The sequence below is a fragment of the Callithrix jacchus genome, chromosome 2 (genome assembly GCF_049354715.1).
Source record: "Callithrix jacchus isolate 240 chromosome 2, calJac240_pri, whole genome shotgun sequence".
Taxonomy (NCBI): Eukaryota; Metazoa; Chordata; class Mammalia; order Primates; family Cebidae; genus Callithrix; species Callithrix jacchus.
In genome coordinates, this window is record NC_133503.1 from 172,880,044 (window position 1) to 172,898,378 (window position 18,335).

General features: G+C 36.8%; 1 protein-coding gene across 4 annotated transcripts in view; it reads left to right on the plus strand.

Moving 5' to 3' along the window:
- ZFR (zinc finger RNA binding protein) overlaps positions 1 to 18,335 on the plus strand; it is an 88,242-nt gene that overhangs the window by 40,732 nt on the left and 29,175 nt on the right. For all 4 annotated transcript variants that reach the window (XR_013532346.1, XR_013532347.1, XM_035291718.3 and 1 more), the window contains 8 exons: positions 1,798 to 1,989; positions 2,467 to 2,758; positions 5,644 to 5,840; positions 8,235 to 8,354; positions 9,932 to 10,077; positions 15,018 to 15,180; positions 16,783 to 16,988; positions 17,700 to 17,850. Coding sequence is in view for 2 of the 4 variants with exons in the window: in XM_035291718.3 (XP_035147609.2) it covers positions 1,798 to 1,989; positions 2,467 to 2,758; positions 5,644 to 5,840; positions 8,235 to 8,354; positions 9,932 to 10,077; positions 15,018 to 15,180; positions 16,783 to 16,988; positions 17,700 to 17,850 (1,467 nt within the window). In the remaining 2 variants the exon portion in view is untranslated. The remainder of the gene's footprint in view (positions 1 to 1,797; positions 1,990 to 2,466; positions 2,759 to 5,643; positions 5,841 to 8,234; positions 8,355 to 9,931; positions 10,078 to 15,017; positions 15,181 to 16,782; positions 16,989 to 17,699; positions 17,851 to 18,335) is intronic.

Genomic DNA, 18,335 nt, shown 5'->3' on the forward strand with positions numbered 1-18,335 from the left:
GTTACAAAAAGAACAGGCCACAGGTGTTTCTGCAAGTCAGTGTCAGTGTCAGTGCCTTAAGCAGGGGTTAATGAGCCTTAGCGAAAAATATCATTGAGATTGTGAGTTAGAGTTATAGATGTGTACCTAAGAAGGAAAAGTAAGTTGATTTAGATTTTGGGGGCCAAGATTGCAGTCCTGGCTCTGCCACTAACTATATACCCTTAGGCAAGTTAGAGACCTTAACTTCTTTGGGCTTTTATTTCCTCACTTTTCTATAACAAGGACTTGTCCTAAATAATTGAGGCTCAGGCTGCTTGATAGAGCTATTTCAGATCACTACAGATAATGAGAGGAGAATCAAATGGCTGGGCCTTAGGTCTCCCTCTTTTATTTCAAAAACAGCAACTTTCCTTACTTTTGTGTGTAAGATTTCATTTGAAGAAAGGATTATTATATTTTAAAATTAGAAAATTATTATTTTAGATAATCTTCAAAGTCTCATCCAGCTCTGAAATCGTATGATGAACATATGATTTTATGCTAATTGTTTGTCTGTCAGTTTATAACTGTCTTTTAAGAGGTAGTTTTTAAAATGAAAGTTTGAGACCAGCCTGGGCAACATAGCAGAATCCCATCTCTACCAAAAACACGAAAAATGAGCTAGGCATGGTGGCAGGCACCTGTGGTTCCAGCTACTCAGAGTCTAAGGTGGGAAGATTTATGAGCCTGGGAGGTAGAGATTGCAGTGAGCCGAGATTGTGTCACTGCACTAATGCCTGGGTGACAGAGTGAGACCCATTTCAAAAAAAAAAAAAAAGGTATGAGGGAGAAACCATTTGGTCCTATTTACAAAACCACCCAGTTGTTCTTATTAATTTCCTCTATTTTTTTTTGTTTGTTTCTTTTGTTTTGTTTTCTTTTTTTTGAGATGAAGTCTTGCCCCCATTGCCCAGGCTAGAGTGCAGTGGCACAATCTCAGCTCACTGCAACCTCCACCAGGCACACACTACCATGCCCAGCTAATTTTTTGTATTTATAGTGCATACGGGGTTTCACCATATTGGCCAGGCTGGTCTTAAACTCCTGACCTTGTGATCTACTTGTCTCGGCCTTCCAAAGTGCTGGGATTACAGACGTGGACCGTCACACCCGGCCAGTTTCCTCTCACTTTAATTAAACTGCCTTCCTCAATCATCTGCATTCACAATTATTTTTAATATATAATTTCACTATTTTATTGGCTAATATTACTATAACACTGTTTTTGCTTGCAAGTATTGGCCCTCATGTATTTTAAATAAATTTCATTTAGGGGGCATGGATTCTAATCAGATTCTATGTCAAAATGCATTCTGAATTAGAAAAATCAGTTTTATAAATAAACATAACTGTTTGTAAAGAATCTTATTACCATATAGTAACTTTTTCTTTCTTCTAATGATACAGGCACATCTCTCCCACCTCATCTTAATCCTGTAACTAAATTTAATTTCTTAGTGGAATGATCGCTGTCTGTTAGCATTCTCTGTCCAACATAAGCAACAAAAGATAAATTCTTAGAACTGAAAGCCTTATATTGTGGCTATGTATGAAAGTACTTTGTAACTCAGTGTTAGATAATATTCTTGGTAAACGAGATAAAGAGAACCATAGATATGTCACATATATAAGGAATGTCCCGTGCTCTTTTTCAATTTAAAAATTGTGTTTTGGTCTCATTTTTAAACGATTATTAGAAATTTGAGAATTAAATAATCTTAAATGATGTGTAAAGAAAATTAGTGATGCAAATCATTTCCTTTTTAATTGAAACAGACTTATAAAGAACACTTAGAAGGACAGAAACATAAAAAAAAAGAAGCTGCATTGAAAGCCTCACAAAATACCAGCAGCAGCAACAATTCTACTCGTGGGACTCAAAATCAGCTACGTTGTGAGCTCTGCGATGTGTCTTGTACAGGAGCAGATGCATATGCTGCCCACATTCGTGGCGCTAAGCATCAGAAAGTAGGTGTTTTTTCCCACACACCCTTATGTCTTGATTCTGTTATCTTTTACTTTTTCAGTGGGGGTTAGGTAAAGGTGACTTCTAATTTTGAAAACTTTTAAGTGCATTATATGCCTTATTTACGTGCTAGTAATGCATAAAGGTGGCATCAAATAATCATTGCTATGAGGGGAAGACTGGAGACCTTTAAATTGAACTAAATTGTCATATGATTAATTTTAATGTAGTCAAGTCCTTTCATCTTTCTCTGTCTCAGTTTCCTCTCCTAATAGTAGATGGAATATGTACTCTATATTTGCTTCATAGAGATTATCTTGAAAGTAATGAGTTTTGTATATGTGTGTATATAGAGACATATAGCAGAAAAAATATAGCAAAGAAAAGCATGATTTAGATTTTCATTTTACAGTGTTCCAGGCAGACTTTTCAAAATCTGTTTGAGTTTCCTGACAAATAAGTGTGCTTTTGTTTTATAGGTGGTTAAGTTACACACAAAACTTGGTAAACCCATTCCATCAACAGAACCAAACGTTGTTAGCCAAGCTACTTCTTCAACAGCTGTGTCTGCTTCAAAGCCAACTGCCTCTCCTTCAAGCATTGCAGCAAACAATTGTACTGTGACTACTTCATCAATTGCAACGTCTTCAATGAAGGGTCTTACAACTACAGGAAACTCATCTCTTAATAGCACATCTAACACTAAAGTATCAGCAGTGCCTACAAATATGGCTGCCAAGAAAACATCTACCCCCAAAATAAATTTTGTTGGCAAGTACTGATATTCTCTGTTCCTGCTGACTGTCAAAGTGGTGTTTCTCCTTCATTGCAGCACTAACCCTTCTGCCTGTGTTCTTGGACCTGTCTCCTTCCTTCTCTCTGGGACCTTGTTTCTTCACATGTCTGCCTTGTGTGTGTGTGTGTTTTTAATTTTTAGTTTATTGTCTACTGGTTTGTTGCCTTCATCCATACAGATGTATCTGTGTCTTCCTCTAGTCATTAAAAAAAAAAAGTTCTACACACACAAAGACCCTTTCCCATTTCTGTATCTTAAGGTAACCTGATTTTTTTTTTTTTTTTTAATTTTTGAGACAGTCTTACTCTCACCGAGGCTGGAGTGCAGTAGCACGATCTTGGCTCACTGCAGCCTCAACCTCTGAGGCTCAAGCGATCCATCCACCTGTCTTCGGAGTAGCTGAGACTATAGGTGTCACCACTACACCCAGCCAGTTTTTTGGGGGGTGGGGGTAGAGATGGGGTTTCACTACCTTAGCCAGACTGATTTTGAATTCACCTGAGCTCAAGCAATCCGCCCACCTCAACTTCCAAAGTGCTTAGGTTATGAGCATGCACCATCAAGCATGGCCCTGATTTTTTTTCTCTACTTCTGTACTTCCTACCCAATTCTCAGTCTGCTATAGTGTTTCTATGCCTTTTTCCAAAGCTGCTTTTGGTAGTCACCAAAGACCTAATTGCCAATCCAGTGGCCAATTTTCAGTTTCATCCTATTGACTCTCCTAATATTTGACACAGTTGACTGCTACATCTTTAGGTTTAAGCTTTGTCTCTCTAGGATATGTCCACCCACCCCTTTCTCAGTTTTCCTGACTGATTTACCTGCCTGTGTGTTCATTAAATAGTAGTTACTAATATTATGACCCTAGCTGTCATCCCACTGTATGCCAGTCTTCATGGGTAGTGTGAATTCATTCCCATGTGGGCAGTGACTTTTAAAATCTTTTTGGTAAATTCCGAACCCCCACCTGAATTGGACATCTGTATTTTAAATATTCCCTGGTCATCTTCTTCTGTATGACTGTATAGATGCCTCCCAGTGTGGTTCCTTCTAACCCATTAATTCATGACAAGAGTACCATGAAATAATGTCATGAAATTGCTAATTTCTCAAGTGGAAAATCCACTAACATTATTTCTTTGTATTTCTCCTCCAGCTGTTTACCTAGTCTTTTGGTTTCTGTTTCTATAGTATTTCTACAAAAATTGTCTTCTTCGTTGCCATTGCCTTGTTTTTTTAGGCCTTAGAAGTCTCTTTGGAGTTTTATTTCTTATTATACCCAATCTCAACATATTCTCTACACTGTTGTTATTTATTTTATTAAAATACATATCTGTTGTGTTAGTCTTCTACTTAAAAATCTTCAGCAGCCTTCCACTGCAATAGAATGAAATCTATTGTCCTTATTTGTCATATAAAGCCCATCATTACCTGACCCATGCCTACCTTTCCAGCCTCATAACTCATCACTTCTACCTTTGTAGTAATTCATATTGAATTACTGGCTCTTCCTTGATTTTTCCATAGCCTTTTTGACACCATGTTGCTGTGCTTTTATGTACATGCTATTTTTTTCTTTTTAAACATTATTCTTTTCTTTCTGACCAGTTCCTATTCATTCTTCTTTCAAATCTCAGTTCAAGTGTCACACCCTTTGTGAAGCCTTTCTTTACTGGATCATGTTAAAGATGTTAATCTACATTTCCACAATATTTAGTCCATATTTATTACCACATTGTATTATAGTTTTTGTGTCTTCTCATAAATTGTGGCCAATTGAAAGGCAGCTGCATTGTCTTTTCTTTACTGTATTACCAGAACTTAGTGCAGTATCCAGATTGTTATAGATACTTAAGAATTTATTTTTGGAAGAAAAGTTTAAAAGTAGGAGACTCACAGTTAACATGATATTCTTTTGGACAGTTACATCAAGTGTTAAGTCTTATTGATGATAAAAATGAGAACTGTGGTTTATAGTCACTTTTACATCAGTTTCTGTGGTTCTTCATACTTTCAGTTGAAACAACAATAATAGAAAATCTTTTGTAAATAACTCTTAGTGTAAATTCATGTCTGATTTAAAGAAATAAACAGTGATAAAACCTCATTTGGTTCTATTTCTTTCCATGGTGGAAAACTATTTAGACTAAGTTTGCAAGAAGACCCTAATCATTGAACTTACCTTTTTTTAAATTTTTCTAAATTCTAGGGGGTGGCCTAGATGTTACCCCTGACTTATTTTGGAGACACGGTCTGTCTAGGCTGGATGTAGTGGTGCAATCTCAGCTCACTGCAACCTCTGCCTCCTAGGGCTCAAGCAGTACTCCCACCTCAGCTCCACAAGTAGCTAGGACTTGGATGTGTGCCATCACACCCAGCTAGTTTTTGTAGTGACCGGGTTTGCCATGTTGCCCAGGTTGGTCTCAAACTCCTGGGCTCAAGTGATCCTCCTACTTCTGCCTCCCACAGTGCTGGGATCATAGGGCATAAGCCAACTGGAAGTTAGCGCTTTTTTAAAGGAACAAATACTACTCATGTGTTGAGTCACTTGCCAAGGAACTAGGGCTGCAAACATGAACTCGGCTTAGTCCCTACCATTTCACCTACTTGCTATTCACTTTGAGCAGGGATGAGGAGGGTGTTGGGTGTTCCAAATGAAAAAGAGAAAAATTCAGAAATGTATTTCATTAAGAGTAAAAAAAGCCAAATAGTTTATGTAGTTCTTCAAAATTCTCATCTGTTGTATGTCAGTTAGGAGTTAGACTATTGGCCCAAGAGAACTTTCTGAAGTTTTCATCTTACCAGATACATATGTTTATACAAAAATAAAATTTGTTATAATTTTTTGATGCTTTTCTAGGTGGTAATAAGCTGCAGTCAACAGGAAATAAAACAGAAGACTTAAAAGGAACTGAATGTGTTAAAAGTACTCCTGTCACTTCTGCTGTGCAGATTCCTGAAGTAAAGCAAGACACAGTGTCAGAACCAGTCACACCTGCATCTCTTGCTGCATTACAGAGTGATGTGCAGCCAGTAGGCCATGATTATGTGGAGGAGGTAATTGATTTGACAATACCATTGCTGTGAAATTGGATAAAGTGCGTTGCAAGTGTGTGTTACATGTAAAATATACTTAATTGTATTTTAGATTTCGCTTACTTAATGAAAGGATATCAAAGAATTTTTTGTTACAAGAAAGCATGTCCTTTAAGCCTGCCTAAGTGACATCACAATGGTTTTTTTGCTAAATATTATTTTCTCTGTACATTGTCACTGTGGTATATAAAGTAACTTTCTATTTACTATCGAGCATTGTTGTAATAACACATCCTTCAACTATCCTAAAACTTTAGAAGTTCTGAGCAGCAAAAATGTTGATAAAGAGAACAAATGTGTTTATTTTTGAATAGTCAGTATTGTGATAAAGTTACTGATTTAACAGAATATATTCATTTGGTTTCTCAAGTGGAGTAGAAGACTATTCCTGTTTAACAGGTAAAATAAACTTCGTAAAATAAAGGAATGAAGGAATATCAGGGGACTGAATAAATACCTGCTGTTAGCAGAAAGACAAAACAGTGGCATATGACTACTGTTTACTTTGACTTTAGAGTATATAAAGTTTTTTGAGCTTCAGTGTCGTTATCTGTAAGATTAGGATATTCCTTAACAAAGTTGTGATGATTACATGAAATAAAGTACCTAGCATGGTGTCTAGCATCTAGGCGATTTTATTTTATTTATTTATTTTTGAGACAGAGTCTTGGCTCTTGTCGCCCAGGCTGGAGTGCAGTGGCATAGTCGTGGCTCACTGCAACCTCTGCCTCCTGGGTTCAAGCGATTCTTCTGCCTCAGACTCTCAAGTAGCTGAGATTCCACACCCAGGCTAATTTTTGTTTTGTTTTGTTAGAGACGAGGTTTCACTGTGTTGGCCAGGCTGGTCTCAAACTCATGACCTCATGATCCACCTGCCTCAGCCTCCCAAAGTGCTGTGATTACAGGCATGAGCCACCATGCCTGGCCTAGTAGGTTTTAAATAAATATTTGTTCTTTTATCCTTTTTCCTATCAAGAAAACTCATATATTGATGGCCAGGCGCGGTGGCTCTCCTGTAATCTCAGCACTTTGGGGCCGAGATGGGCAGATCACTTGAGGCCAGATGCTGAAGACCAGCCTGGCCAACATAGTGAAACCCTGTCTCTACTAAAACGACAAAAATTAGCCAGGCATGGTTGCACATGCCTGTAATCCCAGCTACTCAGAAGGCTGAGGCACAAGAATCGCTTGAACCTGGGAGGTGGAGGTTACAGTGAGCCGAGATCACACCTCTGTACTCCAGCCTGGGCGACAGAGTGAGACTCAAAAAAAAAGAAAACAAGAAAAAGAAAAATTATATGTTGAATTCTTTTTATAAGATGGACAGCTAGATTATGTAATTTATAAGTAGTTCAGAAATAATTCTCACTTTTAAGTTTTATCTCTTACATGAGTAAGATTTGGTTATCTCAAAAAAGCTCTCAGCCAAAACACCCCAGTTTTTGATAATGCTATTTAATTCTAAACTTCAGAGAATTACATTCAAAGCCGATCTTAAAGCTTTCACAATTTGAACTTAGTATTCAAAATAGGCTTCATAGTACAACTTCATAGGTTTACTTGTCCTCCTGTAACTTTTCAGTTAGAAAAAAATTCATCTTAATTTTCCATGAAGTTACATATTATAAAACCTTGAGCTTTGAGAAATTTTGTATACTAAAATAATGCTATTAATCATTTTTATCTTGATTTTCAAGAACAGTACTTGGCCAGCAGCACTTACTCAGTAACTATTAGAAAATTTAAGGCATCTAGCTACATTTAAATCTAAATGCTTACATAGAGACAAAAATATTAAATTCAAAGATAGTTACAAAAGCAAACATGCTAACACATCTTGCATACTAAAATTTCAGCTTTTCATTCCCACTTCTATAGTTTCTATCCTTTAAAAAGTAATAGGCCAAGCAGGGTGGCTCATACATGTGATCCTAGCACTTTGGGAGACCAAGACAGGCGGATCACGAGGTCAGGAATTTGAGACCAGCCTGGCCAACATGGTAAAACCCTGTCTCTACTAAAAATACAAAGGAAAATTAGCTGGGCATGCTGGCTCATGCCTGTAATCCAAGCTACTCAGGAGGCTGAGACAAGAGAATTGCTTGAACCCAGGAGGTGGAGGTTGCAGTGAGCTGAGATCACATCACCACATTCCAGCATTGGCAACAGAGCAAGAGTCTGTCTCAGAACAAAAAGAAGTAATAGGCATTGCCACTTCTTTTTTCCCCACCCGCAACTGCAAATTCTAACTGTACAGCTTCATCAATATATATAATATGTGGGGGTTTAATTAATGATATCATCTTCAACTATAACATTCCTGTTACAATTCTTGAATTTTTTTTCCACACCAAGGTACGAAACGATGAAGGAAAAGTAATTCGCTTCCATTGTAAATTATGTGAGTGCAGCTTTAATGATCCCAATGCTAAGGAGATGCACTTAAAAGGGCGAAGACACAGACTTCAATATAAAGTGAGTAAAATTTCAGCTATTACCTTATTTTAAAAACAAAACAAAACACCAGAGCATTCTATATGCAAAACAAAGCATCTAAACACAACTTGCCAAGACCATGATGTCCCATTCTAAGATTAGCATGTCACGTTGATAGACTCGGATGTTTGGTTTTTATTTATCATTTTTATACTTAAATAAGAATAACATATTCTCATCAGTTTTAGTAACTGTGGCAAAAACTGAAGCATTGCCTGGATCAAGCAATCATGTAAAGATAATTACTTCACATAAAATGTTTGAAAAAGTGTCAACTCTTTATCCACCTTCTTTATCTTGGTAGAATTCCACCAAAATGAACTTTGAAATGAGTTGCTATTTTGAAAAATCCCTTCACTTACCTTCCCCTAGGAACTCTTCATTGAATACACTTCACTTCAAATGTTAAGATAAATCAGATACTGTGTTTGAAGCTTTTAACTAGACTTGATTAATGTATCAGAGGCATGTTTTCTGTTTTAAAAACGGAGGTGAAAATTAAAAGAGTGTAAAAGGGTAGTACTTAAATAGGAAAAGAAACTTTTTAACCCAGCATAGATATTTTGAGCCATCTGTTTATAAACAATTACAGTTGACCCTTGAACATCATGGAAGCCAGGGACCCCCTGACACAGTCAAAAATTTGCCTGTAACTTTTTGTTTTTGAGACAAGGCCTCACTCTATTGCCTAGGCTGGAGTACAATGACAAGAACATGGCTCACGGCCACCTCCCAGGCTCCAATGATCCTCCTACCTCAGCCTCCCAAGTAGCTGGGACTATAGGCACATGCCACCATGTCTGGCTAACTTGTGTATTTTTTTTAGAGATGAGGTTTCACCTTGGCCAGTCTAGTCTCAGACTCCTGGCCTCAACTGATCCACCTGCCTCAGCCTCCCAAAGTGCTGGGATTACAGGCCTATAACTTGACTCCCTATTCTAAAAGCCAACTGTTGACCAGAAGCCTTACTGATAACACAGTATTTTTATGTGAACACGTATTTGGTATGTTATGTGTATCTCATATATACTGTATTTTTAGAATAAAGCTAGAGAAAAGAAAATGTGTTATTAAGAAAATCAAACAGTGAGAAAATATCTGTACTATTCATTAAGTGGAAGTGGTGGGTCATCATATAAAGGTATTCATCCTCATCATCTTCAGGTTGAGTAGGCCGAGGAAGAAGAGGAGGGGTTGATCTTACTCTCTCAGGGGTGGCAGAGGCAGAAGAAACTCAGCAGCATAGGTATAAGTGTACTCATACACGTCAAACCCCTATTGTTCAAGGGTCAAATGTAAAATTAAATATCGATTAGTCTCTGTAAGGATTTCACGACTTTCTGTTGGTCAGCACTAAGTTACATACTTTATACATGTTTTTTGTTAATGTATTCTGAATCTTTTCTCTGATTCACTTTAATTATATTGATTTTACTCTCTAGTGGGAAACTTGCAACTAAAAGCCTTCATGATTAAAGAGTACATGAAATTGTATGATTAATAATGTAAATTGTTTTGGGGTTGCTATTTTTTTAATGTCTTAATTATATTAATAGAAAAAAGTAAATCCAGATTTGCAAGTAGAAGTAAAGCCTAGTATTCGAGCAAGAAAGATTCAAGAAGAGAAAATGAGAAAGCAAATGCAGAAGGAGGAGTACTGGCGAAGGCGAGAAGAGGAGGAACGTTGGAGAATGGAAATGAGGTAATATCTTTAACTTTTAGTAGCATGGTAAGTGGTTCAGCCTTTCTTAAAAACTTAGGCATTCTGGGCATGTGACTCTTATTCAAAGCAATCCAGGTGTATTTACTTTCAGCTTTCACAATTGAGGAACATCCTAGGTCTAGGAAAGACATGCAATAAAATTGTTACTGACTATACTAATGTTTGACTGTTACCGTGGTATTAGGAGTTATATGTTTAAGTGGTATTTTGTATATATTCAACATATGAAGAAATAGTTTCATATTATAAATGAGTGCCTTGGTTTCAGACAAGCAAAATAGACATACATTACCTGATAGAAATATAAGATTTCACAGATTCTACACATTAATAATGTCTGTTAAGAAACTTTAGGAGCTACTGGGAAGGAGAACTGAGAAAACATATTTTTCTTCTTTCTTTTTTTTTTTTTTTTGAGAAAACATATTTGTCAAAGATTTACTTATTTACATTTATGTTTATATATAAATATATACTATATATAAAGTTATAAAGTAAATGTTAAGTTTTATTGAAATATAACATATCTTCTAAACTGTACAGTGACAGAGTTGTGCAGCTTTAGCCACAATCCCTTTAGGCACTTTGTCACCCTCAGAAGAAATCATGAACCCATTAACAATAATTCCCCACGTGTCCCCCATACCTACCCCAGCCCTAGACAACCTCTAACCTACTTTCTGTCTCTATAGATTTGCCTTTTCTGGAGATTTCATATATATGGAATCATATTAGATTGATGCAAAAGTAATCACGGTTTGTGCCAAATGGCGATTTGAATTGAATTCATTTGGCACAAATCACGATTACTTTTGCATCAACCTAATATAGTATATGTATGGTCTTTTATGTCTGGCATCGTTCACTTAGCATAATGTTTTCATGGTTCATCCAGATTGTAGTATGTATCAGTATTCCATTTTCTTTTATGACTAATACTGAATAACATGTCCTTATGTACCACATTTAGTTTATTCATTCATTAGTTGATGGACATGTGACTTGTTTCCACATTTTGGCCATTAGGAATATTGCCACTGTGAATATTTTTGTACAGCTTTTAAAATAGAGTTTTACTAGAAACATACTGTACACATCTGTCATAATCCACTTTTTTCATTTCCGTATCTTCAGCTTTTAAAATTAAATTTGGATTATTTTAGTTTTCATGAGGACATAGTATTTTTTGTGCAGATGTAATATTTTCTTTATAACCAATCCTTGTTGTTTAGATATTTTTTAGATATTTAGGTTGTTTCCAGTATTTGTTATTATATTAATATATTATATATTAATATATATTAATATATTGACCCTCCTTGAGGCAGTTTTTTTTTTTTCTTTTACCAAGTATGTGAACCTATTGAGGCAATATTACTACATATATTATTGTTAGTTGCCAATAATAGAATACTGGAAATGGAAAGGTTTGAAGGATACTCACATGTCTGCCTATACTGGATAGCATAACTCAGTGGTGGTTCTCAAACTTTTTAATCTCAGGATCCTTTATACTCAATTATCAAGAACTCCAAAGAGCTTTTGTTTATGTGGGTTATATCTGTCAAGACTTACTGTATTAAAAATTAAAACTGGCCAGGCACAGTGGCTCACATCTGTAATTCCAACACTTTAGGAGGCCAAGGTAGGCGGATCACCTGAGATTGGGAGTTTGAGACCAGCCTGACCAACATGGAGAAACTGTGTGTCTACTAAAAATACAAAATTAGCCAGGCATGGTGGTATATGCCTGTAATCCCACCTACTCAGAAGGCTGAGGCAGGAGAATCGCTTGAACCCAGGAGGCAGAGGTTGTGGTGAGCTGAGATTGTGCCATTGTACTCCAGCCTGGGCAACAAGAGCAAAACTGTGTCTTAAAATATATATATATTTAAAACTAAGAAATTTAAATATTTTTTCATTTTAAGGTGACATTTTAATTCCTTTTTGAAATATGGTTAAATGTATATTTATTAAAATATTACATGAAATATATTTAGGAAGTAAAATATGGTAAAAAAATTAATAACTATATTTCTTCCACAGAATAGTGGGAAGAGTTACGCTGTTTTACATTTTCGTGTGTCTTTGATGTCTGGTTTTAGAGAAGGCAGCAAGATTCTCATGTTTGCTTTTGTCTTCATATGTGATAAATACCACATGTTGCCTCTGATAATTCCACTGTACATTTAGAATGAGAATGAAAAACCAAATAAGTGTCTTAGTATTATTATGAAAATAATTTTTTTTTTAACAGAGTCATGCTCTGTTGCCCAGGCTGAAGTGCAGTGGCACAGTCTCAGCTCACTGTATCCCCCACCTCCTGTGTTCAAGCAATTCTCTTGCCTCAGCCTCCCAAGGAGTTGGAATTATAGACACCTGCCATCACAGCAGGCTAATTTTTACATTTTTAGTAGGGATGGGGTTTCACCATGTTGAACAGGCTGGTCTCAAACTCTGGCTTCAAGTGATCTGCCTGCCTTGGCCTCCCAAAGTGATGGAATTACGTGTGTGAGCCACCTCAACCAACTGTATTAGGAGAGTAATTTTGACGCTAATGGGTCTCCTGAAATGGTCCCAGGGGCCACCTGAGGTCCCTGGATTGCACCTTGAGACCTTGCTATAGTTTAATAAAATCTCTCCCAATTAAATATGATAGCCATTTTTGTTTCCGTTTGAATTGTTTTCATGCTTGGCTGTTTATACTTCTTTTGTGGTAAATTGCTTGTGGTAAATTTATACTTCTTTTGTGGTTTTTCTTTCCTGTTGATTTGTACAGACATTTCTTACATTGTTATTAATCCATTTTTATGGGTTATCTTTAAATCGTTTTTACTATTATTTATGTGTCCGTTTTAATTTTTATGTGTCTATCAGTTTTGTCCTTTATGACGTTTCTGGCTTTGTAACATATTATGGAAATTTTCCTCTATAGCTAGATTATAGAGTGATTTCCTCTTTCACTGATAATATCAATTATTTATTAAGCATCTACAATGTGCCAGGTACTGTATTAGGTACTGAGCACAAATTGGTAATGGATAAGGGTCACTGCCCTCATTTAACTTAAACATTATTAGCAACCATAGTAAACTATTAGAAACTGGAATGAACAGGATTTTCCAGAACCTTGAAGCTGTGTTTATTTTTTTTCTCAAAGCCTAAATAGCACAGAAAGAAGAATGATTTCTATCAGTACTCAGTTGATTGATCCTCAAAAGCACTGCTGGCTAGCCACAGTGGCTCACTCCAGGCCCTTCAGGCCTTCTGGGAGTTTAACTAGGCATGCCTCCTCAGCCTCAGGGGCCAGCACTTTGGGAGGCCAACGCAGGCAGATCACTTGAGCCTAGGAGTTTAAGACCAGCCTAGGCAACATGGCAAGATGCCGTCTCTGCAAAAAATACAAAAATTACCCGGGCATGGTGGTGCACGCCTGTATTCCCATCTGCTTGGAAGGCTGAGGTGGGAAGATCAGCTGATTGCAGGAGGTCAAGGCTGCGGAGAGTGGTGATCACTCCAACCTGGGCGACAAGTGGGACTTTGCCAATTTAAGATAAACAAAAAAAGCACTGCTTATTCCCAACCTGAGGAAGTTGGTAGTTTCTGTAATGGTAGTCAAGAAGCACACTTCGTTCTTATATTTTGTTTTAGACTGATAAGTAAAATATTATTGTTAAGAAAATTTTCTGTAGACACATGGTTTCCCTTGTGAATTATTGGTATCCTGATTTGAAGCTGAAAGTGAGGAAAGAACTAGGAGGACAGGGGGAGGAGATGGTTAAAAAAAGAAGAAGAAAGAATAGATTCTGCAAATGTTGGCCAGTAAAGCAGAGGCTGTACACTAGCTGCCCACATTCTGAGTTCAGCTTAGAGGTGAACTCAGGTGTTAATTAGGTATGCATAGTATTTTGTAATCTGAACCAGCAACGATGAAGTTTCACAAAAAATCCTGATGACCTCAGCAATACAGCCTGTACAGTAGTCCCCCCCCCTTATCCAGTGGGGTTATGTTCCAAAACCTTGGGATACGTGAAATCTCAGGTTGTACCAAACCCTATATATACTATATGTTTTCCATCTGATAACAGTGATAGCTACTAAGCCCATTCTACTAATGGGCTAGTAGAATGTATACTGTGTGGATATGCTGGACAAAGGGATGATTCACAGGTGGGATGGAACTGTACAGTGCAAGATTTCATCACACTACTCAAAATGTCACAAGATTTAAAACCTATGAATTCTTTCTAGAACTTACTATTCAATATTTATGTACCATTGTTGACCATAACTGAAACCACCACAATAAGGATGGTGGTGACCATTGTATTCCTTTATGGCAACAATTAATAGGGAGCTGAGTTGCAGCAGCTGTTATCTCTAGCTGGGACATACATGTTCTTTCTACTTTACCATAATCCCCAACACGCTTAATGTGTCCCTAACAGTGAGACTATGACTTGCCGTTTATCACTGTCTTGCACTGTTGTTTTTCTTCATAGTAGAGATAGGTAAGAGCGTGTTTCTTTGAGGACATGAAGAAAATTCCCACCTGTCCTATGTGCACTTTAGGTCTTTTATTTACAGTATTGGTCTGCCTCCTTTAGGTGGCATTGGGTTTCTAATTCATACTTAAAGCAAGAGAAAGGTTATAAAGAAACTCTGAGGTTTCCGATACCTGTTTTTTTTTACTTTTTCCTCAGGCTGAAATTTTCTTTTGCTTTTTTTGTTCTCTCACACTCTCCTTTCTCTTTCATTTACTTCACAATGAAAGCAAACAAGGAAACTTAGATGCATTTGGGAAGAAATTTTAGCTAGGCTGATTTGGATGGGGTTTTTTATTGCTTTTTATGTCACTATTGATGTAAGTTCTTGGGCTGTATTTTTCCTCATATGTTTATGATATCATTATGTTTCAGACGTTATGAAGAGGATATGTACTGGAGAAGAATGGAGGAAGAACAGCATCATTGGGATGATCGCCGCCGAATGCCAGATGGAGGTTATCCCCATGGTCCTCCAGGCCCTTTAGGCCTTCTGGGAGTTCGACCAGGCATGCCTCCTCAGCCTCAGGGGCCTGCAGTGAGTGTCCACATTGGTGATATAAGGGGTGAAAGTTTGTTTCAGTATTAGAAGAAAACAATTTTGGAGGGGCTAATTTTTAGACTTAATCTTATAACCTTGATAGAAGGGTGTTTTTTTTTTTTTGAGACAGACCCTTGGTCTGTCACCCAGGCTGGAGTGCAGTGGTATGATCTCGGCTCACTGCAACCTGTGCTTCTCAGGTTCAAGCAGTTCTGCCTCAACCTCCCAAGTAACTGGGATTACAGGCCCTTACCACCACGCCTGGCTGATTTTTGTATTTTTAGTAGAGATGGAGTTTCACCATGTTGGCCAGGCTGGCCTTGAACTCCTGACCTCAGGTGATCTACCCACCTAGGCCTTCCAAAATGCTGGGATTACAGGCGTGAGCCACTGCACCCAGCTTGATAAAAGTTTGTCATCTGATTTAGAATCTTTCCTCCATTTTTTACAGGAAGGGAGTATGTCTCCTGTGTCTTCTATATAAGGACCTCATAGAGTTTCTGGGAATCTTTTTATTTTCAGTATATGCTAAATAGGAGCAGAGTTTTTTATGCCAACTGTTATTCCACATGAGACTCTTGCCTTTGATTTTCCTTACATGAGCAGGAACAACTAATTTTTTTTCTTGTTTCTTTTCTTATTTTTGCTCTGGAGTGCAGTGGCATAATCAGAGCTCACTGCAGCCTCAGCTTCCCAAGTAGCTGGGACACAGGCATGAGCCACTATGCCTGTCAGGAACAACTGATGTTGAAGGCAACTGCTTTGTCTTTAGATTTATTCTTACTGGCCTGGGTGTAGTGGCTCATGCCTATAATCCCAGTACTTTGGGAAGACCAAGGCAGAAAGATGGCTTGTTGCCAGAAGTTCAAGAATAGCCTGGGCAATATGGTGAGACCCAGTGTCTATTAAAAAAAAAATTTTTTTTATTAGTAGAAATTTATTCTCATTTTCCCATTACCAGTGGCTTAGAATCTTTTTTCCTTCTTCCAGTTTTGATCCTCTAAAACCTACTTCTTCTAAACTGAGTGAAAGATAAGGGGTAGATAAATGGCTCAAGATAAGTACCAGAACTGATGTGTTATTAAGACTATAGGAAAAATCTACATTTTGAGTGTTTATGTTGTGCAGAAGCTGGGTAAAAGGGACATCTTGTGTAAGTTCAGTCTACCAAAAACAAGATTTGTTTCTCTACAGAGTAGTTACAAGGAAAAAGTAGACTTCACTTCTTTAACCTATTCTCTCATTTATCTTTGCTTAGAGGCTTGGCAGTTGTAAGACTTGAATTACTGAAAGCAGAGAAAGTTTCAGAATCACTGGTTTTTAAAGTTGAGTAAAGAGCATTTTCATAGCTTTAGGTTTATATGTATTATAATTTTACTTGTTTTGAGGCAAAGTGTGTATACATGCATACATGCATACATATGTGTATCATCTTGATATAACTTTCCATAGTTGCATTTTTTGTTTTTACTGTAATGGAAAAAAGAAGCTAAAGCTTTTCTTATTGAAAAGATACAACAGATATGTATAGTTGAAAAATAATCATTTGCTTTTGCTCAGGAAACTTTTTTAAAATTGAGTAACTTTTTTTCTCTCTAGCCCTTACGTCGTCCTGACTCATCTGATGACCGTTATGTAATGACAAAACATGCCACCATTTATCCAACTGAAGAGGAGTTACAGGCAGTTCAGAAAATTGTTTCTATTACTGAACGTGCTTTAAAACTTGTTTCAGACAGTTTGTCTGAACATGAGAAGAACAAGAACAAAGAGGGAGATGATAAGAAAGAGGGAGGTAAAGACAGGTGTGTTTTGAAAGTTATTTACCATGTGTAATTTGGTTTTTCTTATGTGGACTTCTTATATTTGAAAAATAGCTTACAACTCATAACTCTGGTGTGAGTTCTATGTGTTTTAACCATGCCTGTGTTAGATATTTCATGTATTCAGCTGCTTCTTGCAAAAATAGAAATACACAGTTTCATGGACACATGTAATCTCTAACCTTGTAATTGTACTCATTTTAAGTCTATTTCAAAGCAGCCATTATAGTTGTCCAGTTGTATTCAGCTGTTCTTTTTCTGTTATTTGTCGTTTCTGCCCCACATTCAGTCTTTGTTTTAATAACTATTTCCTCAAAGCACTGACTATAAAGCATGATGAAGCCTAAGCTTTAGCAATATCTTTCAAGTTTGCATTATTATCTGTAACTTTTTATTTTCCTTTTACTATTTGGAAATACTTTTTTATTACATTAAACATGACTCTCATTATTCTGAATAAGAAACACAAGCGTTAGTGTCCATTGGTTTGCAGTTGTCATCCTATAAAGAACTTACCTCTTTCCTGATTTTTTTATTCATATTGCTTAAATATAGTTCCAGAAATGCTGGATGTTTTTCTCCTGCAGTTGATGGAAATTTTAATGATATAAAAGTTACTTCACTTACTATTATATATTTGGAGAATATTATCCTTCTGGTTGAGCAGAGAAATATAATTTTATTTTACTGCAGAGCTTTGAAAGGAGTTTTGCGAGTGGGAGTATTGGCAAAAGGATTACTTCTCCGAGGAGATAGAAATGTCAACCTTGTTTTGCTGTGCTCAGAGAAACCTTCAAAGACATTATTAAGCCGTATTGCAGAAAACCTACCCAAGCAGCTTGCTGTAAGTATTATGGAAATGTTAATTTTTACCCCTTGTCTGGTTCAGAAGTTTTTGGCAGGACTGACTGTGCTTCAGTTTAAATGTAAGCCAGCCTTTAAAATTTTGGCTTGACTTTCTGTATGAGTTTTTTTGCTTGATTGTGCAAACTGATGAAACTATTTTCTACCTCATCTTTTTTAGGTTTTATAGTGTTTATATTTGACATGAAGCCATCTTGCTAATTTATTTAAAAATGTAAAGTTGCAGCATCTACATACCTTCCTTTTCTTGTTCTTCCAAGACTTGAATCATAAGAAGGCAGTTGTTCAGGCCAGAGTTACTGTTTCAAAAAAAATCCCATGTGTAGCAAGCTTAAGTTTTTTTAATTCATGAACCTCTTTGCTATTTAGTTGAATGCTTTTAATAAAATACAGTAACTAAAATAGGCTTTCTGATTTGAATTTCCCCAGTTTTATTGTGAATATTTTCAGTTTTCTACATGTTTA